Source organism: Gymnodraco acuticeps, unplaced genomic scaffold (assembly GCF_902827175.1).
Source record: "Gymnodraco acuticeps unplaced genomic scaffold, fGymAcu1.1, whole genome shotgun sequence".
NCBI classification, from domain to species: Eukaryota; Metazoa; Chordata; class Actinopteri; order Perciformes; family Bathydraconidae; genus Gymnodraco; species Gymnodraco acuticeps.
The window spans coordinates 2,931,214-2,958,834 of NW_022990693.1; the positions used below are offsets into that span (position 1 = coordinate 2,931,214).

The following is a 27,621-nucleotide window of genomic DNA, read 5'->3' on the forward strand; positions in this document are numbered from 1 at the left end:
CTCTGACCAATCAGCAGTCGAGAGTGTTGACGTCACTAGTTCAGCCCTGGCCCTGGTCTGATAGAACCACGATTTTATGGGGCCGGAAAAAGTACCCGCTAGCCGGTACTAGGCTATATGGAAAGGCCACCAAAAACTGGCCTGGCCGCTTGAGGACGGTTAAGGACGCTTAAACGGGGCTACCCGCTGCAGTGGAAATGCACCATTAGATGATTGGTCGTGCTTTTTACAGCGCTACGGCATCCAGAGATTCATTTTTGTATGTATTTATTGTCAAAGCATTTTATATATTCATTGCTATCGGGACGTTAAGAACATTCCATGGAATATAACAAAAAGTGTTTTCTGAAATAAATGACATACCCCATTGAATTATGACTGAAGATCGTCAGCTGTCTTCCTCTCCCTTGTTGTTCCTCGATACGTAAAGGCTGCAGCACCTTTGACAACTTCTCTCTACATATCAAACATACCGGTAAACCAGCATCGTTTGCTGTGAAAGCATATAACTCTGTCCACACATAATTAAATCCTGTGTTCCTCCGGTACTTTTCTTTGATTTATCCATAGTTCGCTCATCGAGCCGGAAGTCAGGTTATTCGCCTCCAAGAAAAGGCGCTCGCGCGGGACCGTAGCAGGATGTGACGCATATTTTAGTTGACCTAATTAAAACCGTTTTGTTTTTTTATTTATGTGTCACAGTATCACCTCAAAATACAAGATACGAAACATTTTCAACCATGCAACAAAATATAAATAGTCCTACAAATACTTTTATTTTATTTCCTTCTTATTTTTGTCTAAACTCAAGGGAGCCAGAGCAGAGGGCTTAAAGGGCCGCATGCGGCCCGTGGGCCGCGGGTTGCCGACCCCTGCCCTACCCCTACACCTTACCCCTCCGTTTGCGCGTTCACGCGGAGGGTCCGCCATATTGAGGGCTGTTCCAAACCAACGAGTGTGGAGCGGTGTGGAGGGGGAGTGGGCTCTCAAGCCCTCAAACAACGAGTCTGCATCGGTGCTGACTTGAGACCGGTCTCTACCTGACCGGTCTCAACGCTGTGTGTGTCCGTCAGGAAACAAGCTGTTTACAAGTAGTTCCAGCAAACATCCACTGATAAACTGCGATGTTAACAACCTCATGATAACCTCATATGTTTTAACTTAGGATCGTACCTGTGTTTATTCTAGAAAAAGGTAAATGTGTGCATTTTATTATAAAGTTGTGTATATTTACAGACTGTTGCAAAAACTAAGAAGCTTATAAACATCAGGTTTAAAACTAAAAGAGCTTTACAAAAAAGTAACACAATGAAAGATGTTTGGAGTTTTATTTGAGTTATTAATTTACATTTTTTGTCTAAGAGATGCTGATTTGAAACCGTTGTTACATACAGTTACCGCATTTCCTGTTTCTGCCGGAGAGAGGGGAGGCCGTCCCAAAGCTTGCTGCTGTATTTACTCCCTCCATCTGACAGGAGGGAGCCTCGTTGAGCTGCGAGTGTGGCTACAGACGGAGTTCACTCCGTCACGGAGGGGTAGGGTCGAGGGAGTGGTTTGGGATTGGGCCTACAGCATTTCAGAAAACACCACAGCATTTCAGAAAACACCACAGCATTTCACATTGGTTCTCCTTTAGGGAGAACACTTCTTGTTTGTGATTGGACAGAGCCAGCCAGAGAAGCACTGCTGTGATTGGTTGTTTTTGCTGCCAGTCATGAAATGACGCTTCGTGATTGGTCAACACCCGACAGCGAAATCAGAGCCCTAGAGAGATAAGAGTTACGACACTCTTTGATGTCGCCGCCAGCCGGTCACGTGGTTTATGTATGCCGGGATAGTTCAAAACGCACTTCCGTTGCAATGCTTCTCTATGGCAAAAACAGCACAAACATGGTCAAAATAGTCATAGATTAAACCAACGCTGTTATTTTTTAAAGATTGCTTTCATATTTACATGATGTGGTTACACTTTGTATGGATTGGCACTATTTATAAGTTTCGTTATTTAACGATATGTTGAGGGGAAAGTGTGGTATCACAAGCAGGCTATGTTGCTGTCACTGCCAGGGCAGTCACGTCCGTAGTATAGTTGCTAAAAGGCTCATCCTTCATTCACTGCTGTAGAGTAGCCTATTCAGTAGGCTATTATTTGTTTAAGACTGAATAATACCTTTGAAGAACAATCATTAAACTAGTGTGTATATTACAATACAAAGGAATCCTAGCATGCCATCAAGCATTAAAAAGTAGCGCTAGGCTAGTTGTACAGTACAGATGAGTTAACACGGAAAAGTACCAACAAAAACAAAGTACAGTCAACATGTCACATAATGAAATGTTAGTATATCCCAAAATTCAATGAAATATTAAATGAAATATTTATCACAAACGCCACCTCATTTCTACTAGTGCTAGCAGTTAAGTCATATCATACAGAAAAAGCCGACTAAGGATGGCTGACACGGTCAGGTTCAGCGGATAAAAACCAAAATAACAATAAAAACACATAATCAATCTAAATCCTGCTTGTTAGTTACCCAGCATCATTGATATATAAGCTGCTAGCGATTCATTACTGAAATCGTACCTTCAAAGCTGACGAAGTCGCGCTAGCTAACTAGCAGGCAATGCTAGCTAAATTGGTTGTAACAACCAAGATAAAATATAGATAATTACGCAGTGCATATACAAATGAAGACCAGTATACGCATCATAAAGGGCCTCTGATACAATATAGACAGTTGACAATTCAAAAGAGTTCGATATTTCAGCAACTTACCTCTGGAACTAATCGACGCGCCGTAATGTAAGTGAATGAGGTTCAACGCCCAAATGACAATATTTTTGAACTATTTCGATGTCCATACCCCGGAAGTAGGCGCCGTCATTTTTTTTACAACGGAGGTCTATGGGAGTGTCGTAACTCTTATCTCTCTAGGGCTCTGAGCGAAATATGCCCCAACACATCAGCCGTTAGCACACACTCAGAGCTCCTCATATCTGTTCATAAACTGGACAAAAGTTAAACATGTACAAACCACAGACTGTCTATGTCATGGCGAATACAGTCGCTGCTTTATTTATGTCTGTATGACGTTGTTGTGAGTGTGGACGGAGCAGCAACAGGTTCGTTTAGCCTGATGGGTCCGATTCCATTTCCATCAGAAAACACGTATTTTAAAAGCTTTTCGCCTGCCGTCTTATCTGCAGACTTGTCAAAGCGTTAATTCATGGTTTTTACTAACCGTTATCAGTATGTAGTTGCTTCGGCATCACTTTGAAACGTGTATTACAATTAAATCACGGTCAAATATGTTCATTTTGTTGTAGTTGGTATCTCCCATAGGATTTACATGGAGATACGCCCCGCCCCCTCTCAGCGCCTCTTGTTTGAATGACAGGAGCAAACACAGCTGACAGCCGCGGTGAAACTCGAGCGATTATAGCGATGCGAATATTGGGTGGTCTACCATAGTATTTACATGGAGATAAGCCCCTTAAAAACCATGAATTAATAAAGCATTAATTCTGTGTTTACTCCTGTCATTCAAACAAGACGCTGGAGAGGGGGCGGGCCGTATCTCCATGTAAATCCTATCGGAATCGGATCGATCAGGCTAAACTAACCTGTAGCTGCTCCGTCCACACTCACAACAACGTCATACAGACATAAATAAAGCAGCGACTGTATTCAAAATGACATAGACAGTCTGTGTTTTGTATATGTTTAACTTTTGTCCAGTTTCTGAACAGATATGAGGAACTGTGAGCTCTGAGTGTGTGCTAACAGCTAACGTGGCAATCACAAACAAGAAGTGTTCTCCCTAAGGAATACCCTTTCCGTCCAATGTGAAATGCTGTGGTGTTTTCTGAAATGCTGTGGGGTTTTGTGAAATGTTGTGGCGTTTTGTGAAATGCTGTTGTGTTTTCTGAAATGCTGTAGCGTTTTGTGAAATGCTGTAGTGTTTTCTGAAATGCTGTGGCGTTTTGTGAAATGCTGTTGTGTTTTCTGAAATGCTGTGGCATTTTGTGAAATGCTGTTGTGTTGTGTGAAATGCTGTGGCGTTTTGTGAAATGCTGTGGCGTTTTGTGAAATGCTGTAGTGTTTTCTGAAATGCTGTGGCGTTTTGTGAAATGCTGCGGCGTTTTGTGAAATGCTGTAGTGTTTTCTGAAACGCTGTAGCGTTTTGCGAAATGCTGTAGTGTTTTGTGAAACGCTGTAGCGTTTTGTGAAATGCTGTAGTGTTTTCTGAAACGCTGTAGCGTTTTGTGAAATGCTGTAGTGTTTCTGAAATGCTGTAGCGTTTTGTGAAATGCTGTTGTGTCTTGCACTTCAGGGCCACCGTACAGATACAATGACATTAATCTGTTTATTAACAACGAAAATAATACAAATTAAGTATGCCTACATTTAAAATAACACATTTATACATGTGTACAATAAAATATAACCGTCCTTTGCCTCATTTATAAAGTAGCCTATAAACCTTAGCATCTCACTAGCAGTAGCAACGGCAATCAGTTACAGCTGCCCTAAGTCTGTAGCCAAGTCTAATAACACCAGTGTACACGTTGCTGTGTCAATACAGCTATGTATTTGTTAATTATTTGTCTTTACAATAATACACCTGGTTTATCAGCAAGCAGTGGAATCCCCTCCAGAAGCAACAATTGCCAAGGGCTTGCGTTGCAAGGTTGCAACCATGGTTGCAACCCTCACTCGCCAATATTTATTTGTTATTACAATATATTTTTAGTAGCCTACTATCATAAATAGCCTATAGCACGTTTGTTTATTTTAGCAAACCACGTTCTCCAAGTAAAATTGAATATAAATTATAATTTATAATCTTTTTTAAAAATAGAGATCGCACATCAGTCCTGTGTACAGATCAGTTCGATAAAGTCATGCCTAAACAGCGACATTTTACACGATAAATACGGGTTTAAACTGGTTTAAACAGCAGCATTTACCACGGAAGGCGAGTGGCAGCTACCGTAAACCTTCTCTCTGGCATCTTGTGGCAACTCCCGCTACGGAGTAGTGGCATCTGTGGCAGATGCCGGAAGTGCTTGCCACTGCCTGCAGATGCCACGAAATGAGCCTGGAGAAATTGACATCTCGTCGTAAGCCAAACAAAGCAAACTTTTTTACTGATACCAGTCTGTCAATGTACTATATTTCATATAATATATTCCATTTTATTTACTCAGTTTTACAGTTTTTTTCTTTCGTTCTTATGCACCATTTTGTATTAGCCTTGGGAACCTGCAATACAATAACTATATGGCAAAAAATGCCTCAATGTAAATGTTGGGCATAATGACAATTGACAATTTGACTCATACAAAGTGCAATTGACAAATGTTTGAAACTGAATTCAGTTGGCGGATCGAAACTCTTTTGAGTGCAGTAATAATAATAATAATAATAGATGAAATTTGTATAGCGCCTCAAGTCACTCTTGAGCAGTTTCACCTGCATCGACTGACACATGAAGGAATAAAACCCAGTTCAGCCATTAACACACTGTTTTAAGGCTACAATTCCCCCAAATTATATTGTAATCAATCTAACAAGGAAATTGGTTTGGTTTATCGGTCTGTTTTGGGACTTGACGCCAGATCTTTTCTTGAATTGAATTGAATTGAACAGTCAGTTAGTTATTCACTGTCTCTGTGAGGATATCATTGGTTCCTCGGAGCAGCATTCACAACAGCCCGCAGACATCATTGGCTGCGCACGGTGTCAATCACATGGATTACCATGATGTCATTGCGCTGCGGAAGGCGATTGGCTGGCAGTCCTGCGTAATCTCACCGCCGAGTCGCTAAGGGTTTGTTCACCATGTTGGATCAACTGCACATCATAGTTAGCCTGGTGACCAATAGTTTGATAATGTCAGTGTCAACGGAGTGGCGGGGGCCCGGAGTGTAGAGCTTCAGGCGGCGGGGGGTGCTTCCTCTTCTCCGGCGAACACACTCAGCGACACCGACTCAAACGGAAGTACAGTTTGTGTGATTTGGCGACATCGCTTTGCTAGCTCCGAGCTGTCAGGTTGAAGACTGTTTATCTCTAGTTTGGCAGCTGGATACTTTATCCTACATTCAACGGATTCAACTTTCCCCCCTGCAACGATATCCCCTGGATATGTGACTATGAGCTGCGAGACGACAGTGTGACCAGGAACAAGGCTGTCGATGGGGAAAATAAGTTGCCTGCCAACCGTCTGCGAGGATTTCTCATCTCGTCTTTTGAGTCATGGTCTCAGCTTGGTAACTCTGTCAGAATGACGGGGGTTTCCTTCCAGATGCGCGCCTCGCTGGAGTGTATTTAATATGTGAGTAGAGTAAAGTGGAGTGGAGGACCGAGGCCTGGCCCTGCCTGCGCTCTCCTGTTGTGGCCTGGGTTTGGATACAAGCTCCCGTGCACCGGATCAGCAGCGTTAATTTCGGCTCGGAGATTACCCGTGTCTGGCCTGCGCACACACCGGGAGGAGGACTCAGTTTGGCGTTATAGATGCGAGCCGTGTGGAGCCCCTGTGGTGAGAAGAAGACCGGAGCCGAGGCAAACTTAGACACTTTTAAAAGATGAGTGATCTGCTTCCTATGTGACAGGCTTTAGATCACACTGTTCTATCAACACGGGGAATCTCATCCGGAGGGAGGGGGCGCCACCTCTATCATGAGGGACATCTAGGGCCACCGACTTTTTATTTATTGAGGGGGGCGCGGGTTACTTTTTAGTCCGAACTTTTTATTCATCATTGTTGGCAGTGCAACTGTACATATTTTCAGACTTGGGTGGCCATTACTGTACTCTCATGACATGCTTCCGATATTAGCCCCGGGCTACAGTAGCCTAATGGTGTGAAAGCAAGAAAACTCATTTAGAGGAAGTGGGTCAGATCCTTGTTGGCATTATGATGAGAAGGCACACCGCAATGGTTTCTCTACCCACACTTTTAAAGTAGCAGGTGTTGTTGTTTCCACATTTCCACTGTTTTTAATAGTTCCATCAGTCGACAGATAGCTTGCATCACTTTTAGAGGCGGCTTCTGGCGGGTCATTGAATGGCTCTTTGCGGCACAACGGCTACAAATGTTCCAAAAATGATGGCTGCTTACAACGGTGGCTCCTCTACAGTAGCTGCCCATCACCCGCATCACCACCACCAACTCCAGCACCTTCCACCTCCCCACATGCATCACAACCACCACGCGGGCCAGCATCACTTGCAGCACCCGGGCTCCGCCGCCGCCGTGCACACGGTGCAGCAGCACGGCTCCACGGCTGCTGCTGCCGCTGCGGTGATGCTCAACCCCGGCCAGCAGCAGCCCTACTTCCCGTCTCCTGCTCTGGGACAGGCTCCCGGACCGGCTGCAGCTCCCGCCCAGGTCCAGGCGGCCGCCGCTGGGAAAGCTCACCACCACCAGCAGCAGCAGCAGCAGCAGCAGCAGCAGCAGCAGCAGCACCACCAGCAGCAGCAGCACCACCATCAGCAGCAGCAGCAGCAGCACACGCTCCACCTTCAGCCGCAGCTGGACATAGAGTCTGACAGGCCCATAGGCTATGGAGCGTTCGGGGTTGTCTGGTAAGTGCAGTGCAATACTTTTTTATTTATATTATTATTCACTGACTGTACCAGTATTCATTTATACGAAATGGGATTAGGGCCAAATGTATTGAGTTCTGACCAAAAGTGTTTTTTTGATTTTGAGTTCTGTGATTAAAAGTCAAACATCTGAGAAAAGTCATTATTATCACTTTTTTTTTCCGAATTCTAAATAAATGTTCAGCTAAATCTTAAAACCTTTCGACCAAAAAACATTTTTACTCTGAAATGAACAAATATTTCATGGCCCTAATCCTCTTCTGTATACTACAAGCCAAACCTCCAGGCAGCCACTGATTTCCATTAATTTCATTATAATATAATAATCAACTTGTAATAGAGGCATACTGAATGCCTTCTTATGTGAGTAAAATTGTAGCATGACTGTATGGACTAATAATGCAGTTCAGATATTTTAAACGTGTAGCCTAAATGGGCACCTACAATAAAGTAAATTGACAACAAGAAGTAATTTAATCCTGATGTTTGTTCGTTGTGATAATGTATCTAAATCAATGATTTTTGAAATCCCTGCTAGTTGATCTTAATACTGAGTGATATGAACAGAAACAGAACACACTAGCACCTGTTGTAAGTGGACTAAAGCATGTCGTTGGAATGTGCAAACTGTGACTGTATCACCAAGTAGAATAACTAGGTGAATAACTTCAGTAATCTCAATGAAATGTTAAAAAAGGTTTAAAGGTTACTTCATCCCACCTTTTTATATGTTATATGATATCTACTTGTTTGGATGTTTGCCCATTTCACTGACGGCGTTATCCTTGTTTTGCAGTCGACACTGCATTCTGTCAAATTTGAATTAGAGGCGCATTTATAATCTCCAAAGTATTTATGAGTGATGACTTTTACAATTCTTGTAGTTTATAATAAAGTATACATTATCCAGTGGATGATTTTAAAAGAAAAAAAAAAAAAGGTTATCCTGAACTGCAAAGCACTTTGTGAAGTCTGCCACAGCAGTGTGTAATGACAATGGTATTTGAGGTTACTCTTCTCATTTTTCTACATGTGGCTAAGATTTGGTAGTAGAAATTAGTTTTGTGTACTTGAACAAAACATATATTGACTGGCTAGTTGGCAAAAGTATTATCAAGCAGGCTTGTCTGCTAGCTTGCATTAGCTTGCTTGATAGCTCATAGTCACACTCTTAAAATTCTCACTTAATATGATATTTGTTTTCTCAGACTCTCTACATTGGCTAGGAAAAGGTGAAGGAGGGAAGAGTTAACAACTCCCGAGTCAGATTCTTTTCATTAGATTAATGCAGAAAATAAGATTTGTGGCAAACGCATGTTTATGATACTTACACACACTTTGTTTGGCAGGATAATATCCACGTCAACACCGCTAAGGTAAAGGCGGCTAATGTTTGGTGTAATGTCATTTAGTATTATCATTTAGCCACTTTAGCAACAGCATTCTTTAAGTCATGTAAAAGCACAAGTGGGGTGTTTTATGTTGCAGAGCAAATTGGTACATTTCTGTTAACTACAGACCTTATAACAGGCATCTAACAAACCAAACAAAACATTGACTTTTCGATTCGTTGAACCCTGTGTTTAGCAATGCTGCAAAGGCTTTATAATTCAGCACTGGAGCATGCCGCTTGGGTTCACTGATTTCATACTTTGTTGAATACCATAATAAAACTAAATATTTCCCGCAGATGATTTGCATTAAAAGCTGTGATGTATCACACTAAGCATTAAGATGTGATTTTTTTAATTTGTCAGCCATCAACCGATTTTAAAAGTCAAAGTCCGGAAAATACTGCTAACGAGAAAAAAACTGAGATTAACAGCAATCTAAAAGGGGCAAAGTGGAACATGGAAGTTCATTATGTTACAGAAGAAAAAAGGGAGAGCAGCAAAGTGGCGAGTAGTACAGAACAATTTGACTTTGTTTTGCTTATTGAATTAGTGCTGTGGAAATGTCACATAACACTGATTTCATCAAGCCAACTGGTACACACACAAAGGGAGAGTTGAGTTTAACAGCAAACCGGAAAACACTCAACTGAACAAATTAACTTAAGGCTTGTAAGTCATAATTAATGATAAAATGAGCTTTTACGGTAATTTCAAGCAGCATGACACCTTTCCATAGCACTGTGGCTGTTGGTACTCAAGGGTTGAAAACATTGTTGAAGTATTTGTGAAAGACTGGATCTTAGTGCGCCGCCATCTGTTTGCTTTAACTGATCCTATTTGTAAAGGTCACTGAAGGTGAAGGGTGGTTGGAAAGGACTACAGTGTGTAGAGTTCAAATACTCTTACTTACGCTTGTTGTGTTCCTCATAAGGCTTTGGTCTCTGCATGAGTTTTTTGAACTATCGCTAAATAAGGCCCAATCTAAACGTCCACACTAGGAATCTTGGACTTTGAGGCACGTTCCAGCTAAGAGTGTGAGGTCTAAGGGCTTTGCCACTGCCACATCAACAAGCCTATAGGGCTCAATCACAGATACGTTAAGCCCTTTATTCACACTTAGTGTAAGTCTGCATTTCTGCACGCCTTGCATGAGGAAATTACGTTTGTGACAGTAATGGTAGGGTTACCAAGAGGAGCCTGGAAGCTTAAATAAAAGAGATGAACGTTATCCCCACATTTCAAAATGTTATGGAGGTAGAATCCCTACAATGACAAGGGAACAAATCATTACGATTCACGCATTGGCAGTACATTATGCATCATTAATTTGGAAACCATTTCTTTGGACTTCTGCTGAATGATACTACATTTGACAAAAAATAATTATTTGACGATTACCTGGAAAAGCCTGGAAGATGGTCAAAGTGCTTTGGCAGTGAGGAAAGAAAGAACGTACATAAAATAAATCCCAAACCCACAAGGCAAAATCATAGACGACATGTTTGTCATTGACAAGGGAACTTAATATATTGACTTAAAGTGTTTTATGCTTATGGTTTTCATGAGCCTTTGCAGCATCTAGCACTCAAGCACTTACCTCTGACGTCAGTTAAGTCCCTAAAGGGTTCAGGGCTTAGACCTTAGGGTGGAGAATGGAGATTAAGATTTGGCCCCACAAAGGTGCTCAACCAACAAACACTGGGGTGGGTAATGAAGTATTCTTTCTGCCCTTATCCCTTCATTCATTTACTTGTCACACTTTCCTAATCCAAGATCAGACAAATAATCAAGCTTGCATAAAAGATTTAGTTTAGTTTATTTATTTATTTATAGTGTCGTGGACAGTCCCCATCGATGAACTGTCACAAAAACAGTAAATGGTGCAGCTTTAGCCGACATGGCTAATTTCCAGCTGTTGTCCCCGGCCAGATGGTAATAGACACCCTTAAAATTACAATATATCAACAGCATTAGTTATAAGAAAATATATAAAATAAAAAGGAGGAAAGACAAGTAGATACCGGTGTGAGGATAAAAGAGAACAATAAACAACACACGTTACTATATACAGTACATGTCACATATAGCACATCACAATCACATAACAGAAACCAGGGGCAACATCCATGATCACAACATGTAACACAACATGTAACACTCACGCCATACTTAACACAGACTAGTGTGTGCAGGTGTAGTTCTCAGTGAACCATGTTTTTAAGTGAGCTGTGAAGGTGGTATGTGTATGTATGTCTTTGATTTGAGTGGGTAGAGAGTTCCAGTTTTGTATTGCTATGACCGAGAATGATGACTGACCAAAAGTACTCTTCCTGAATGGGACTGATAGGTCGCCACGTGTGGAGCTTCTCGTGGTCAGTCTGGTGTTGTTACGTTGAGTAACCAATGAGCTAAGAGGTGGAGGGGCTGTATTGTGCAGGATTTTGTAAACCAGAAGGATGTTCCTATACTTTATTAAATCTTCCCAACTCAGGATGTTATGCTTGTTGAGGATGGTACAGTGATGGGAGCGGTTAGGTTTCTGGTCCAGTACTTTGAGGGTTTGTACAGGGTTGCTAGTGGCTTCAGTGTGGAGCTGTTAGTTTGCCCCCAGCTTGTGAGACAGTATGTAAGATGTGACATGATCATGGCATTCATGTATAATTTGGCAGAATTCAATGTCATTGTGTTTCTTATGTATTTAAAATTTGCTAGGCTAAACTTGACTCTTTGGGTCACTTTTTTGACTTGTATTTTGAATGTTAAATTAGAGTCAATAATGATTCCAAGGTACTTAACCTGAGGCACAATGTTAATATTTTCACCTGAGAGGCTTATATTTGACGCAATGTTGCATTTTCTTTTTGTGAAAAACATTCCAACTGTTTTGTTGACATTAAGCTGAAGACAGGAGCGGTGTAGCCAGCTAGTGATCAGCACTAAAGCTGAGGTCAGTTTATCAGCAGCCTTTTGCTTTGTGTTGGCATGCACATATATCACAGTGTCATCGGCATATAGCTGTGTTTCCACATCAGGACAGACAGATGGCAGGTCATTCATATATAGGGAAAAAAGAAGTGGACCAAGTATTGAACCTTGTGGTACTCCGGTGCTTAAGTCTAGAGCTGGAGAGAGTAGATTATTGACGATAACATGCTGACGCCTACCAGTAAGGTATGATTCAATCCAACTGAGTGTTAATGGAGAGCAGTTAAAAGCCGACAGTTTGGACAGAAGGACCTTATGGTTGACTGTATCAAAGGCTTTGCGTAGATCCAGAAATACTGCACCAACAACACCTCCTTTGTCAACCATTGCTTTGACCTTTTCTATAAAAAAGCAGTTGGCTGTTTCGGTTGAATAATTTGCCCTGAAGCCAAACTGCATGGGATGAAATTGAAATGGGCTGTTGTTTAAGAAGGAGACAAGCTGTTCTGACACCCACTTCTCAGCCACCTTGGATACTACAGGTAAGATGCTAATTGGGCGGTAGTTATTGATGTTCAGAGGGTCACCTGACTTGAAAATGGGGGTTACAATTGCAGTCTTCCATGCACTTGGGAATGTCCCATGTAATACAGATTAATTGATGATTTGGGTAAGAGGACAATTTTTTGGAGCTGGAAGTGAACCGGATTCCGGAGCTAAGAGGCGGCGCCTCTGCGGTGTGAACAGGAAAAACCGGTACTTTTCAGGCTCCAGCTCCAAGCCGGAGCTGAAAATGCGTTGGTGTGAAAGGGGCAATAGGGAAACACATTTGGACAAAACAAGAGAGGAGAAGAAAACATGGGGTGAGCAGGTGGAGGTTGTTGAGATGGAGGAAGAGGAGGTCGCAACAGAAATGATAAATAAAAAAAAGACTGCTACTAAACGCAGGAGAAATAAAAAGGATGTATCAACCGTTGCAAAAAGCAGTAAAGTAGTGAGTGAGGGAAAGGAAGAAAGAGAGCAAGAACAGGCGGATGAGAGTTGGGATGATTGTGTGTCTGACAGCAGCGATGTGCCAGGTTTTTTGAGCAGTAGCCAACAAAAAAAGATGTACTCGGCTGAAATGATAACAAATGACCTGGTGCAGACAAAAAACCAACATAACGTAATCATAGAAGAATATTTCCCAGATTTGTCCGTTTTTTGTGCCTCAGCAAGACTCCACATGAGCCGGAGAGAGCAGTCTGTCCTGGATGAGCTGGAAATATATAGACTAAAAAGAATTGTTACTAAAGTAAGGAAACAAATGGGCAGCGTTGATTTTAAAAACCTCAATGTCTGTGTTTAATTTATTTGTTTTTATTTTTGCTTTTAACATCTCACTCGAAATGGATACTTTTAGAGTGGGACGTTTAAATGTGAATGGAGCCAGAGAGGAAAGAAAGAGGGCTTTAATATTTCAGACTGCAAAAATAAAACATATCGATGTCCTCTTTTTACAAGAGACGCACAGCGACGTTTTTAATGAGATGGACTGGAGAAGGGAGTGGGAGGGGGAAGTCATTTTAAGCCACAACACCTCTCTCAGTGGGGGGGTGGGCTTCCTCCTCTCCGAGTCTTTTAATCCTGTCTCACTGGAGGTCGAGCATTTTATCAATGGGAGGTTGCTTTTAATAAAAGCACGGTTTGACCTTTTTACAGCTGTTTTTATAAATGTGTATGCTCCAACAAACGGTGCAGAGAGGAAGCTTTTTTTACTCAAAGTTAATGATGTATTAAACGGTTGTGCCACGGAGGATTTTTTATTCTTGGGTGGGGATTTTAATTGTACAGAAAATGCATCTTTAGATCGCAACCATGCAGAGCAGCATCCCAGCATGCTCTGAGGCAGCTGGTCCACTTCCACGGCCTGGTGGATGTATGGAGAATAGGGGTGTAACGGTATCCGTATTCGTCCCGTACCGTCACGGTTCGGACGTCACGGTTCGGCACACGCAGTCACACGACGAATACGCCTTTTTTTTACGAGTGGGAAAAAAGTCTGTCATTCAGGGCAGTATCCACTACACTATATATAATCCAGGGGGCGGTATTGCGCCTAAAAGCTGTTTGCCAGCCGCCCTTAAACAACAAATGAAGAACAAGAAGAAACAGAACAACAAAACGAACAAAATACAAGAAGAAGAAAATTAGTATGGCGATTTCAGATAACACACAGGAGCTAGAACCCACCTGCTTCTTTTAAATCAGCTGTGTGGGAACATTTCGAGTTCCCTGTGGACTACAATAACGATGAAGTGTGCGAGTGGTGGATCGGACGAGGACGGTGTGTCGGCGTTGTTAGACAGCGGTGCGGTATGCTAATAGTAACACACGCCAAACATGCTAAATCATATCAGAAGGCATCACCCAGATTTGCCAATCACCGGAGCCCGGCAAAAGACAACAGCAGTTCAACAGCTTATCCCCGCTGTTTTTAAGAAGCCAATAGACATGAGAGCCGAGAGACCAAAATAAATAACGGAAGCTTTGTTTTCAACGACTTTGTGCTTTTGAAACACTTTCTTATTATTTATGATGTCATATTTTCAAGACATTCTTTTTAGTTGTACAGCTTGATGAAACCTTTTTGTTTGACATCAGCCATTATAGATAATATGGCCATCTGAGTGTACTGTGTAAGGTTTGTTTTTAACTGTTTAATACAGTTAATTATTCAAAATGTCAGAGTTCTTTATTTTTAAACTGAAACTTGCACTACTGTTCGAACATAAATAACAACAAACCTGGAATTATGCATTTGGGACTTTTTTTTGCTTTTTCTTGTTGTACCGAACCGTACCGAACCGTGACCTCCAAACCGAGGTACGAACCGAACCGTGACTTCTGTGAACCGTTACACCCCTAATGGAGAAGGATGCACGCAGACAACAGGCAGTACACCTGGTCCCACATCAGAGAGAATAGAATCTCATCAGCTAGACTAGATCGTTTTTATTGTTTTAAGCATCATTTTAACACTTTTAAAATGTGCAGCATATCGCCTGCTGGTTTTATGGATCACTCTTTGCTTTTATGTCATGTTTTTATTAGAAATGTTTTACCCAGAAGTGCATATTGGCATTTTAACTCGGTTTTAACATTTGATAAACATTTGAAAGAGGCCCTTATTTATTTCTGGAGTGTTTTTAGGCAGAGGAAGGGAGATTTTAGCAGTCTTAGGCAGTGGTGGGACCATGGTAAGACTGAGATAAGATTGCTCTGCCAACAGCACACCCTCAATGTCACACAAGACATCATTAGGTCTATGAAAGACCTGGAGAGTGATATGGTGGAACTAGAAACAATAAGTGAGACCACAGGAGATCGAGGATATATTGAAATCCTCAAATGCCCCTTTCACACCAACGCGTTTTCAGCTCCGGCTCGGAGCCTGAAAAGTACCGTTTTTTTCCTGTTCACACCGCAGAGGCGCCGCCTCTTAGCTCCGGAATCCGGTTCACTTCCAGCTCCAAAATATTGTCGGTCTAGAGGCAAGAGCTTCGGAGCTGAGAGGCGGCGTCGCTTACGTCTCTCTTACGTCGAGGCGGGTTGAAGTAGATGCTGAAGACCACAAAGAAGTCTTGCATTTCGCATGTGATGTTTGTAAAGTTCCAAGTAAAGTCGTCCCTTGTAAAGTCGTTCGATGCCTTCCATTTCGTTTTGTAAGAGGATAACCAAAGCGAACAGCGCTTCAATACAATCGGCCATTGTTGTTGTTGTCGATGTGAGGGATTTCCACGCGGTTTGGATTTTATGAAGCGGGCACGTAAACGGTGACGTCATGACGCAGCAGCGGCAGCTCTGGGCGGTGTGAACAGAGCGGGAGCAGAAAAGGGAAACCGGAGCTGAACCAGAAAAGCTCCCGCTCGGAGCTAGAAAGGGAAAAGCGCTGGTGTGAAAGCCGCAAAAGAGAAAAAACTGGCTTTAGCCAACCTGCTGGACGTTAAAGTTCAGGGTGCACTAGTCAAGTCCCGGTTCCTCAACACCAATGAGATGGATGCTCCCACTAGTTTCTTCTTCGGCCTGGAGAAAAAGAATGGGCAGAGGCGAGTGATCCACTCACTGCTGTCAGACACAGGGCAGGAAATAATGGAGCCAAGCCAGATCAGGAGGCGAGCTGTGAGCTTTTATTCCATCCTCTATACAAGCGAGTACGAGGAGGGGGAAACTCTGTCCGAGGGGTTCTACAACGAACTGCGGCAGGGCTGTGCTCTGTCTGGCATGCTCTATGCACTCTCCCTAGAACTCCTCCTCAACAAAATACGCTCCAAACTGCAAGGGCTGTTTTTACCTGGTTTTAGTGGAGGCATGGTTTTATCAGCGTATGCGGATGATATCATTGTTTTTATTAGAGACCAAAAAGATACAGACATTTTAGTTAACATCGTGAGGGATTTTAATTCAGCATCGTCAGCGAGGGTGAATTGGAGGAAAAGTGAGGCCCTCGCTGTCGGTGAGTGGAGTGGCGGTCTCCCAGTTCTTCCCCAGAACATGATATGGAAGAAAGATGGACTAAAGTACCTGGGTGTGTTCCTGGGTAATAAAAGCATAGTCCTGAGGAACTGGGAGGACGTCATAGGAAAGATAGAGGGAAAGCTGTGGAAGTGGCTGCTCCCTCAAATGTCTTTTAAAGGTAGTGTGTTGGTTTTAAACAACCTTGTGGCATCCCAACTGTGGCACCGTCTTAACTTGTGTGGACCCTCCCTCAGGCTTACTAGCCCAAATACAAAAGAAGTTGGTGGATTTCTTTTGGGAGGGTCTACACTGGGTGCCACAGGGGGTGCTGTTTTTATCTAGAGAGGAGGGGGGACAGGGCCTTATCCACCTGGCCAGCCGAACAACCACTTTTAGGATACAGTTTTTACAGAGGTATCTGACCGGCCCGGCTGATTTGGTGTGGAGAGATGTGAGCAGCTGCATTCTCCGACGCGTGAGTAACCTGGGGCTGGATGCTGCTCCAGGCCCACAGTGGAGGATTGTATACAAACCTCCCATTAAAAAACGTACTGCCGACCTCCAGTGGAGAATTTTACACGGTGCCATCGCCTGTAATTCTTTTATCTCCATTATTAATCCTGCTGTTTTTAACAAGTGTCCATTTTGTGGTTTTAGAGAGACTGTTTTCCATGTTTTTACAGAGTGCAAGAGACTCACGGGTTTCTTCTCTCTTTTAACATTGGTTTTTAGTCTTTTTAGTATAGTTTTTACCGAGAGTGTTTTTATCATGGGGGCTCCATATAAAAAGACAAGCAAGGAAAAGTGGCAGCTCCTGAATTACCTCTCTGGCGAAGCAAAAATGACCATTTATTTAAGCAGGGAAAACAGTGTTGAAAATAAGAAAGGGGAAGAGGCAAAAGCAATCTGGCTGTGTAACATCAGAGCCAGACTCTGGCTGGAGCATCGTTTTTATAAACACATTGGAGACTTGGACGCTTTTAAACAGCGTTGGTGTTGATGATGATATTGTGTGTTCTGTTGTGGATAAGGATTTGCACTTTGCACAAGTTTTTAAGACATAGGTTTTAATGTATTATTTTAAGTGATTCGTTTTTTGTATTGCACAATGAAGCACTTTATTTGAAGAATGTATAATTGATCGTATGTAAATAAAGTGTTTTTGCAAAAGTCAAAAAGTCTTCTTCTTCTTCTCATTATTGGTTCTCTTCCCCCAGGTCAGTGACAGACCCCAGAGATGGAAAGCGAGTTGCCCTAAAAAAAATGCCGAATGTCTTCCAAAACCTTGTTTCTTGCAAGAGGGTGTTTCGGGAGCTGAAGATGCTATGCTTCTTCAAACATGAAAACGTAAGTACCAGCTGGAAACACATGTGTAGAACCCCTTTCTTTACCTGCAGGCCATTGTGAATGACAGTCCTCCTGTGACCGACAAGTCTATCAACGCTAGCACTAGTCGCAAGCTTTTCCAATCAATGATTTCATTCTCATCATGGATGTTTAAAGAGAAATGGATAGAGCGTTGGAGGCATGCCCCCCTTTCATTCATATAAACATTTCTCAGTGGCATGCAATGCCAAACTGGAGTAGAAAAAGACCTGGATCATCTGGGGACCTGGGCCCATAGATTTTGCACACTTGGAGCCCAGTGATGTCATGTTACTGACAAATCATTTAGTATACAGTCTTTTGGCGACTATGAAAATTTGCTTCAACTCACAGCTAGTGTTAATTTCGTTGACTAAAACTATGACGAAATATGTTCGTCAACGATCTTTTTTTCCATGACGAAAACGAGACGATGACGAGACGGCACCGACGGCAGTAAACAATAACTGCAACGAAATCATCATGCAATATCGTTGACGAAAAGTGACGAGACGAAAATGTAGTTTACTAAATAAAAACTATGCCAACATCTCTTTTTACTTTCGTTGACGAAAAATGAGGAGACGAAATATCATCAAAGATAGCGTTACATTTCTGATAGTCAGTTTTTCTCCCAGCAGTTCCATTTCCGGTGCTGTGGCTGGGCAGCAGCTTTGTGTCTGTGCTGCGCGCGGCGGTACATTTGAATTACACCGGGCAGCGGCACACTGTGAACTGTCAGGAAGACTCGGGTCTAACTCATGGTCTAACTAACCTTATTTAACAGAAAATAAAATGGCAACAACAGGGCATGGGAGCAGTGGTCGCACTCGCGTTAACCGAATTACCACCCCCCCCCCCCCGTCAGCGCGAATGAGTGATAAATTGTGCACTCGACGGATAATAATGGATTATGACGGAAATGTTACGATCCTGTCCGTCAAAATGACTGACAACGAAAAAGTCTAAAGCCACCACTGCTTGGGAGAAAGAAACGATGTGATATTTGGGCCCATTTTAGCTACAATGAGGCGGAGAAAAAAAGCGAAGGCATTGTTTTATCAGAAGGGAAGCAATGCGGCCATAACACAGCTGGTGAAAACACCACAAACCTGAGCAGATACTCTCTGCAAAGCTTCTTCATCATTCAACCTGTGGTTTTCATCAAATAAGGACAAGATATAATCCTATTTATTTATATATGCTAAAATGACAAATTATTGGTTTTGGCTAGACTAGTTTGACTGAAATGTTCTATATAATCTGATGACTAAAAAAGACTCAACAGTTTTCATTGACAAAAAGTAGACTAAAATAATTAGTTTTCTTTGACTAAAATAAGACTAAAATGCTCAGACTTTTAGTCGACTAAAACTTGACTAAATAAAAACAGGATGAAGGTGACTAAATATGACTAAAACTAAAAAGGAAATGTAACACAGGACTAAGACTAAAACTAAATTTAAAAAATAGCTGACGAAATTAACACTACTCACAGCTAACTTTCAGGATTGATTCTCTTGATTAGTAGCGTTAGCTTTGTTAGCATGACGACTGAAAAGCAGTCTATAGATGTCTTTGGATATTTCGGTCTCACACCTGGTATCAACGTGAAAACAACATATCTTGGCTTTCCCTTTTTCTTCAGGTTCTCTCTGCTCTGGACATATTACAACCTCCTCACATTGACTACTTTGAAGAAATGTATCCTTCACCAATGATTCATTCAAAGAGGGTTCTGTGTTGATAGCTGTTGCCAGACACCATGGGTTATCTTCGGGGAATTGGACAGCTCTGTAGTACCTCGTCAAACTTCTAACAATCATAAACATTACACAACATGTCCATTTCAATAGCAGTTTTCAGTTGTTTTTGAAGTTGGACAATAACAAAACAAAGTGATGATTTTTAGTATTCTGTTTAGTGGATGTTTCCCTCTAAAAGAAGACATGTTGTGTAAGCAAAATTGCCCAAACTCTAGTAAATTGACGAGTGCATTAAATGTATGAGTTAATTGAGCCTAGTGCATTGATGACTTAAAGCAAAAATTCATATAATATATAAATAAATAAAAAATACATATTGTAATTTTTGGGTTGAACAGAGGACTGGTTTGTATTGTGGCAATATATTCTTATACCTTGTGGAGATCGAGAATGGCTTAAAATGTTAGATATTTGCTCCAAGTCAAGTACAATTGATATCCAAGATAGAAATATTCTAAGGGCAAGGAGGCCAGATCAGCTGTCACGAGAACACTAAACTGTCCTTGGGTATAGTTGGAAACAGGAGCCCTGCTGATTCTGAGGCTTAACTTGAACTTTAAGATATTGAGTATGGCTTTAGAACACAGAGGTTCTCAGTGAGATTTTCTGTTTGTGCTGTTGGATGTGTTTCTGTTTCTCCCCTTAATTTCCCACTGGTCAGCTATGTGGTGACTGAACTGATGCAAAGTGACCTCCATAAGATCATCGTATCACCACAGCCTCTGAGCTCGGACCACGCCAAAGTGTTTCTTTATCAGATTCTACGAGGTAGGTTCTCAGCTACTTTTCTTTGAAATCCTCTATCCTGCCATTGTTCACTTTATTCAAGTGCAGTGTTTTGGTTTCTTTCAAAGTAAGTTGGAAAAGATAAAAGCAGCTGGTTGAAATTCAAAGTACTGCAAATCTATACCATGTCTGGTGTAATATTCTCTCCTGTTGTCTCTTCCTCCTGCACCGTACCATCACCAGGACTTAAATACCTTCATTCTGCTGGCATTCTACACCGAGACATCAAACCTGGCAACCTCCTGGTCAACAGCAACTGTGTGCTCAAGGTGTATGAAACAGGCTTTAATTGGCCATCCTTCTTTAACCCTCCTATTGTCTTCGTTTCCGCCCCCCCCCCCTTACTTTGGTGCTCGCGGTCAAACACACAAACACAAAAACCATTAATCAGCACCAAATGTCATTTAACACGCTTTCAAACTGTACATATTGTATCAGACTACTGGTATACATGAAAAACTGCAGTAAATATACAAAGAACAGACACTGAACATGTATTGCGTGTGCCAGTTGTTATCCATGTGGGGGGATTGGCCACATAAGAGCGGGAAATGTATCAAATTGTTCTGTGTGTGTGTGCCAGGTGTGATTCACATGGGGGGATTGGGCACATAAGGGGGGGGGGGGAACACATCTAGAGTATGTAGGTGTGTGTGTGTTTGATCTGATGACAAATAATAGTTGTTTTCTTATGTTGGCTGGTAAGTACAGTATGTACCATGGGCTATAGGTCTGTACTTAGGGGCTATATGAAGAACATTGGAAACCTCTATAACTACAGAGTTTTTTCAATACCTTTGTCACAGTGTCAATAAGTTGTTAACTTTACAGGCTTTAGGAAGATTCAAGTTATTAAAGGACAATTTTACATGCATTGTACGTGTTCTTTTCTTCTAGGCCGATCTGGGGAAAACTCAGACAAAACAAATGGTTTTAAAATACATTGGTGAAATAATCAAACCCTCACAGACTAATGAATCAAGTGGAAAAAGTCAAATATGGGACAGGTGTAGTAACCTATGAACGACTGCTCTCCAGATCTGTGATTTTGGCCTGGCCCGGGTGGAGGAGTCGGACGAGTCCCGACACATGACTCAGGAAGTGGTGACTCAGTACTACCGGGCTCCTGAGATCCTCATGGGGAGCCGCCATTACTCCAACTCCATCGATATCTGGTCTGTGGGCTGCATCTTCGCTGAGCTGCTGGGGAGACGCATCCTCTTCCAAGCCCAGAGTCCCATCCAGCAGGTAACGGATCATCATCCATCCATCCATAGGGGTTTCTTTGATGCTTGATTTACATAGTGAATTTAATTCAATTTACTCTACAGCCCTTAAAAAAAGACTTACAATTACAGTTTCCAAAATCTAAGATGATATCCAATCACAATATCAATATATTGCCCAGCCCTAAATTAAATACACACACAGTATTCATATACTATATACACATACATAATCGAATAAAATGTACACACAAAATAGGGTTTTACAATAGTCACGCTGTTGTTATCTGCATAGAGAACCAACCAGGTCTTTATTGTCAATTTCCAGTTTTATATTTCATCATATTTGAGTGAGAAACCTTTCTGGTAACTCAACACTCTCTCTATGGTTACTTTTGTTGTCTTGATACATTCAGGATAATGTACATTTCCACAACATCAATTATTTACTGATTGTTTCCAAGCTGCTTTTATTTTGCACATTGTCCCCCGTCACTGTTAATCTGCCGCCTGTGAAACCGAACGTTTCACATTTAAAAGCCTTTAGAGCTTAAGTAATGGTAATAAGGTAGATTGGAAGCTATAACTAGGCATGGGTGAATTTAAAACAGTATTTGTGTTCAAAAGATGGTGTTTTCAGCATAATGAACAGTGGTTCTGTGGTACAGACAGCTGAAACGTGAGAGTTGTTCATGATACAAAAGCTTCTCAGGGTGTCTCTAAATATTCTATAAGAATCACAATCAATACTTTTATTTATCAATCTTCTGTTTGTGTGATACAGACAGGGAGATAAAAAATAAAAATACATACATACACACCTGTACACCCCGAGACATACATAATCAAACAAAGACACATGTGCAGTTGTGCACACATTAAAAAGCAAGTTGGGTTTTGTGCCCAACATTTTTGAATAAAATAAACAATGCCATTTATTAAAATAGATTAATACTAAAATATTATAACATTATAAATTAAAAGAAAAATAATATATATTTTTTAAATAATTAGAATATATTTATATAAACAAAGGAGTAAATTAAAATGTCCAACAAAAGATTAAAATAAAATACCAATATTTATATAAGTTAATTATAATTTTATAATTGATCTAATATTTAGATCACATGAATGAATGAAAGTGCTACTTGTTTTTTTGCTAGCTGATGCTCAATCTCATCCTCTTTTTCAAAGTCACTGTCAGACTCAGATTTCTCAGAAATGTGATCCTCACATTCTGAAGCCTCTTCCTCTACATCATCATCAAATGGTTCTCTCTCTTCCAGAATCATTTGCAAGGCCCTCTGAGCAGAGAATCGTTTGGCCATCTTGATCAGCTGTGATAAGGACCCAAACTGGCAAAGCTTTATTTACTGTGTCTCGCCCCAAATTTGCAGCTTGGATAGTGTGTGAAAAAAATAAAGATTGGTTCGCACACACACACACACACACACACACACACACACACACACACACACACACACACACACACACACACACACACACACACACACACACACACTCGGGCTGTCCCGAATACCATTTGTCGGGCTCCGGATATTCGATAGTATTCAGCAGCGAATATTCGGATATTCGGCCTGCGCGGGGGGGGGGGGGCGTAGTAATCAGCAGCGAACCGCTTCAACATGTGTATTTCGGTTTATTCACGGCATTCATTTTGTTATTCTACAGTATTGTTGTTTTATAGTTATTTGTTAATGTAACCCAATTTGTGTTCTTTGAAATTGAAAAGGATATCGCATTGTGTTTGTTACTTTCGTTGCAGTTGTATATGTCTTAAGTGTAATTTGGCTTGGCTTCCTATTTATAGACATGCTTTTATTTTGAAGGAGAGTTAGCGCAGTTGACAGGAAGTTGTTGTTGCTTTGGAAACAACGTGACGGAGATTAACGGAGAAAAGTAATATCTACATATAAAGACGGAGAAAGTAAACGATAACGTTTATGGTTAAGTGTTGGCACCCCCCGAAGAGGCACAAGCTCTTACGTTGATATTGGAGATTTGAATAAATTCAATTTGAAAAACAAACGGGGAAAAAACAAACAAAACGAATATCCGAATAACGAAATTGAAACCCAAATAGTACTCCAACGAACGAATATTCGGATACAGCCCACACACACACACACACACACACACACACACACACACACACACACACACACACACACACACACACACACACACACACAGAATGGTCATTGAAAATGTGATCTGATATATGTTCTTCACAGAAAATGAGCCAAGGCCATTGAGTGTGAGTTTGAAAAAATAATTGATCATATCATTTTTCTTTACCTAAATAATGAAAACGGGTCCCACAGACCCGAATACCATACAAGGGTTAAAATAACCTTGTGGAAGCATGTCTGATACATGTGAGAGGATCTTCACAGGTTTGTTATACATTATACTGTCTTTTTTTATGAGGATGGTATTACTGGTGGGATTTAGTTGCTTCTCGCTGGTATGAAATGAATTACTCTGTTCTCAAAGAAAACGATCCGGCATGCTGAACCATAACGTGTGTTTAACCGTGCAGCTGGATCAGATCACTGACCTGTTGGGGACTCCCTCTATGGAGGCCATGAGGACGGCGTGTGAAGGGGCCCGCACACACATCGTCAGAGGACCCCACAAACAGGTAGGCTGATGAAGAGATACCGGCGGGGTTTCATCATTGTACAGTACAGACGCTCTAATGACACCAATCCATCCAATCAGAACACTCTGTTTATCGCCGGGGAAGTTGGGTTTAGTGATTGTTATTCCATTTTGGAATCAAATAAATACATATTTAAAAAATTCAATACAAATATTTATATAAACAGAAGAAGTCAAAGATGTCAAATAAAAGATAATAGAACAAACATATTTACATAAATTAAAAGTCAGAATGTAAAATAAAAAGATAAACAAATAAAATGTAACTATATAGAATATAATAGATAGATAGAATTGGAGGGATGAAACCCTCTTTAATGGTCACACATGCAGAGCTGCTTTTGACCCATCCTAGTAACAGGAGCAGTGGGCAGCTATTGTAAATCGCCCGGTGGGGGGTTGTCCGGTGCCTTGCTCAAGGACACCACGGCAGGGCCCAGGAGGTGAACTTGGACCTCTCCAAGTACCAGTCCATACACCACATTTAGGTTAGTTCTGGGACTTGAACCGACTACCCTATGGCTCACAGTCCAAGCCCCTACTGACTGAGCCACTGCCGGTAAAAAAAAAACGATAGGAGGTCAATTAAATGTCCAGTAAGAGGTATAGTAAAAAAAACAATAGTCTATAAACATGTAACATTCATTTGTAACACTCACTTGATACACAATATAATTATTTAACATATATGAACAAGCAGTAAGCTTTTTTTCAAAGAAGAGTAGGAGAATACAAAATGAAGGAACACAATTTAAAATACCTGAACCCTGAAAATGCAGACTGTTTCCCCTCTGCTGCCCCAGCACTGCCCTCAGTTGGAGCTGCTCCTTATTGCAGGGTGAAAGAGTGACATTGAACTCACTCAGGTGGGTCGCATGTATTTGAGTGGGTTACAAACACAAGAAGTCAGAATGTGCAATACAAAAATAAAGAAATGTTTACAATCATTAAAAGCTGAAGTAAATTATCCAATAAAGAGGACATCAAATAGAAATATCTATAATCATAACAAGTTAAAGTAAAAATGTGCACATTGTAATACATAACAGCTGTTTTACAATATATACAGTGGTGTATAAGTATGAATAAGTCTAAAATAGGTTTTTACCTTGGCAGTTCGCCACCAATATTTCCCCACATGCCCTGATGCGACCTTTTTGAATATTGAAGATTCAGAAACCATGCATCTATTGCTTGCAGTTTTCCTCCCCACATTCTGTTGGCACATTGAAAGCTATCATTGACACACATGTTGTTAAAGTTGAGCAGAAGCTGAATGATGTTTCTTTGGTCCACAGCCATCACTTCCTGTTCTGTACACACTATCAGGCCAAGCCACCCATGAAGCCGTGCACCTCCTCTGCAGGATGCTGGTGTTTGATCCGGTGAGTCACTGTTACACAGGCACATGGTTTTGCGTTTTGTTAATGAACCAAACCCCTTGAAGGTCATTGAAAACCTGGAAAAGTCATGGAAATTCAAAATGCTAATTCCAGGCCCTGGAAAAGTTATGGAAAACAATATTGTTCCCAAAGTTTTGGAAAAGTCATGTAAATTTAACTAAAATTGCATCAAATATAATTTATATTTTATCTTATCGCCGAAATAGTAATACTATAACGATAATAAATACTGTATCGTAATGAAACGTATAATGGCATTTAACGGTCGAGTTATTTTGCTGGTGAGAGATTTGAGTTGCTTTAGCGTGTAGAAGCTAGTAAGCCTATTTGATTTGTTTTAGATACGCTCAACATGTTTCATATGCAGACCTTATTTTCCTGTTCCATGTTCAAATAAACCATTTTCAGTGGTACGCTGAGAAAGAGTCATTGATTTTGGTCATGGAAAATTAGGTAAAGGTCATGGAGAAGTCGTGGAAAAGTGGTAATAAGGTTGAAAATCATTGGTGAAAAAGTGTATGAACCCTGATAGATGTGTACTGTACAACGCAGTGTACACGGTGTGTGCCTCTCACCACACAGGACTGTTGGAAGCAAGCAGCAAAGTAACACAGCAGGTCTACCTGGCCAGTGTGTGCACCTGTACTGGAAGGAGCCAGTTCTTCGCATTGGTTGCAACATTTAGATAACTTTATTTATTCTGTGAATATTTTGGGGGCTTTGATAAGCTATTCACTTATCTGTGTCAGCTTCTTGGCCGTGCAACACACCGGAGTCGTGCACTTACTACATACTGTATGCTGAAGTGTTATTTAAAACAAAACATTAAGTTGACGAAACACTCAAATGTAATTAATGTCAGATTAACTTGTGTGTTGGATGGGGCAGTGATATCATAAACCTGTTCATTTACGCATTCAAACATTCGGTAGTTTTTCTTTTTCCAGCTGTTCTGTAATTCACCTTGCAGCTACAGCTATGTTGCTTTTATCCTGGATTAAGTGTGCAAGTCATGGATGTTTAAAGTTGAACTTCTTCATATTTGTCTAACATGATACTTTACTTTTCATTCATGAAGTATGACGCTGCGCTGTCAGTACGCTTATCCATGTTTGTGATTGGTCAAATGTTGCTAACCCCGCCCCTTTCACGTGAACGCACTCTCAGCTGGACGGAGAAACCCTGGCTTGATTTAGCGAGTTGATAACCAGCGTCGTAGGACCGCCTAGCGAGATCTCGTTTGTTAGGGTTAGTTAAAGGTCCCATGACATGGCCATTTCTACGGCTTGTTGGAGCTCCTACCCCCCCCTCCCTGTGAGCCCAGTGTGCTCTGATTGGTCGGGACGTTGAGAGGCTCGTTGCTGCGATCTGCTGCGAGGAGCGGACAGGCTTCCGGGTCGGCGATACAGCGAGAACAAGCGAAATTCATCCTGAGCACACAAACACTCACAGCCGAAGTAAAAACAATAAGTGTGGCTTGATATTGAGTAAGAAAAAGGTTTATAACGCTGTGAGAATGGGTCTGCAGAGAGCATTTCTCCGCCATCCCAACTTAGCAGCCTGAAAGACGTTTACCCATTTAAACAATCGTGGTAGATACCTTGTTTGTTTTAAACATCATAAATACACAAACAACAATGAATACTTACAGGTTGTGTACCGGAATCTCCCGCTGGTCCAAACAAAGTAGGAACAGCATCGTTCTTCAGTGTCCTACGATGTGCATATCCGCCATGAATCGCTGAAAGGTTTGGGAAGCTTTGTTTCATGAAAGGCTGGCAGAGGGTGTGGCCTCTGGGTATCCCCATGTCAGAGTACCCAGGAAGAAAACAATGGAAAATGAGAAATCTCCAACGAGGCGTTTTGGGGCAGCATAGACTGTGTTAGAGTTTTACTTCAATACAGGGTGTACTTTGAGGGTTAGTGACTCTGCAGACCGTTTACATAAAAACCTTC

At 41.4% G+C, this 27,621-nt stretch overlaps 1 protein-coding gene across 1 annotated transcript in view; it reads left to right on the forward strand.

Annotated features, from left to right (window-relative positions):
- The first annotated feature begins 5,704 nt into the window (after nucleotides 1–5,704).
- nlk2 (nemo-like kinase, type 2) overlaps nucleotides 5,705–27,621 on the forward strand; it is a 29,916-nt gene continuing 7,999 nt past the window's right edge. Inside the window, exons 1-8 of the mRNA XM_034230510.1 lie at nucleotides 5,705–7,594; nucleotides 17,649–17,778; nucleotides 19,445–19,500; nucleotides 20,224–20,330; nucleotides 20,532–20,617; nucleotides 21,387–21,596; nucleotides 24,141–24,242; nucleotides 25,561–25,647. Coding sequence (XP_034086401.1) covers nucleotides 7,074–7,594; nucleotides 17,649–17,778; nucleotides 19,445–19,500; nucleotides 20,224–20,330; nucleotides 20,532–20,617; nucleotides 21,387–21,596; nucleotides 24,141–24,242; nucleotides 25,561–25,647 — 1,299 coding nt within the window. The 5' untranslated portion in view covers nucleotides 5,705–7,073. The remainder of the gene's footprint in view (nucleotides 7,595–17,648; nucleotides 17,779–19,444; nucleotides 19,501–20,223; nucleotides 20,331–20,531; nucleotides 20,618–21,386; nucleotides 21,597–24,140; nucleotides 24,243–25,560; nucleotides 25,648–27,621) is intronic.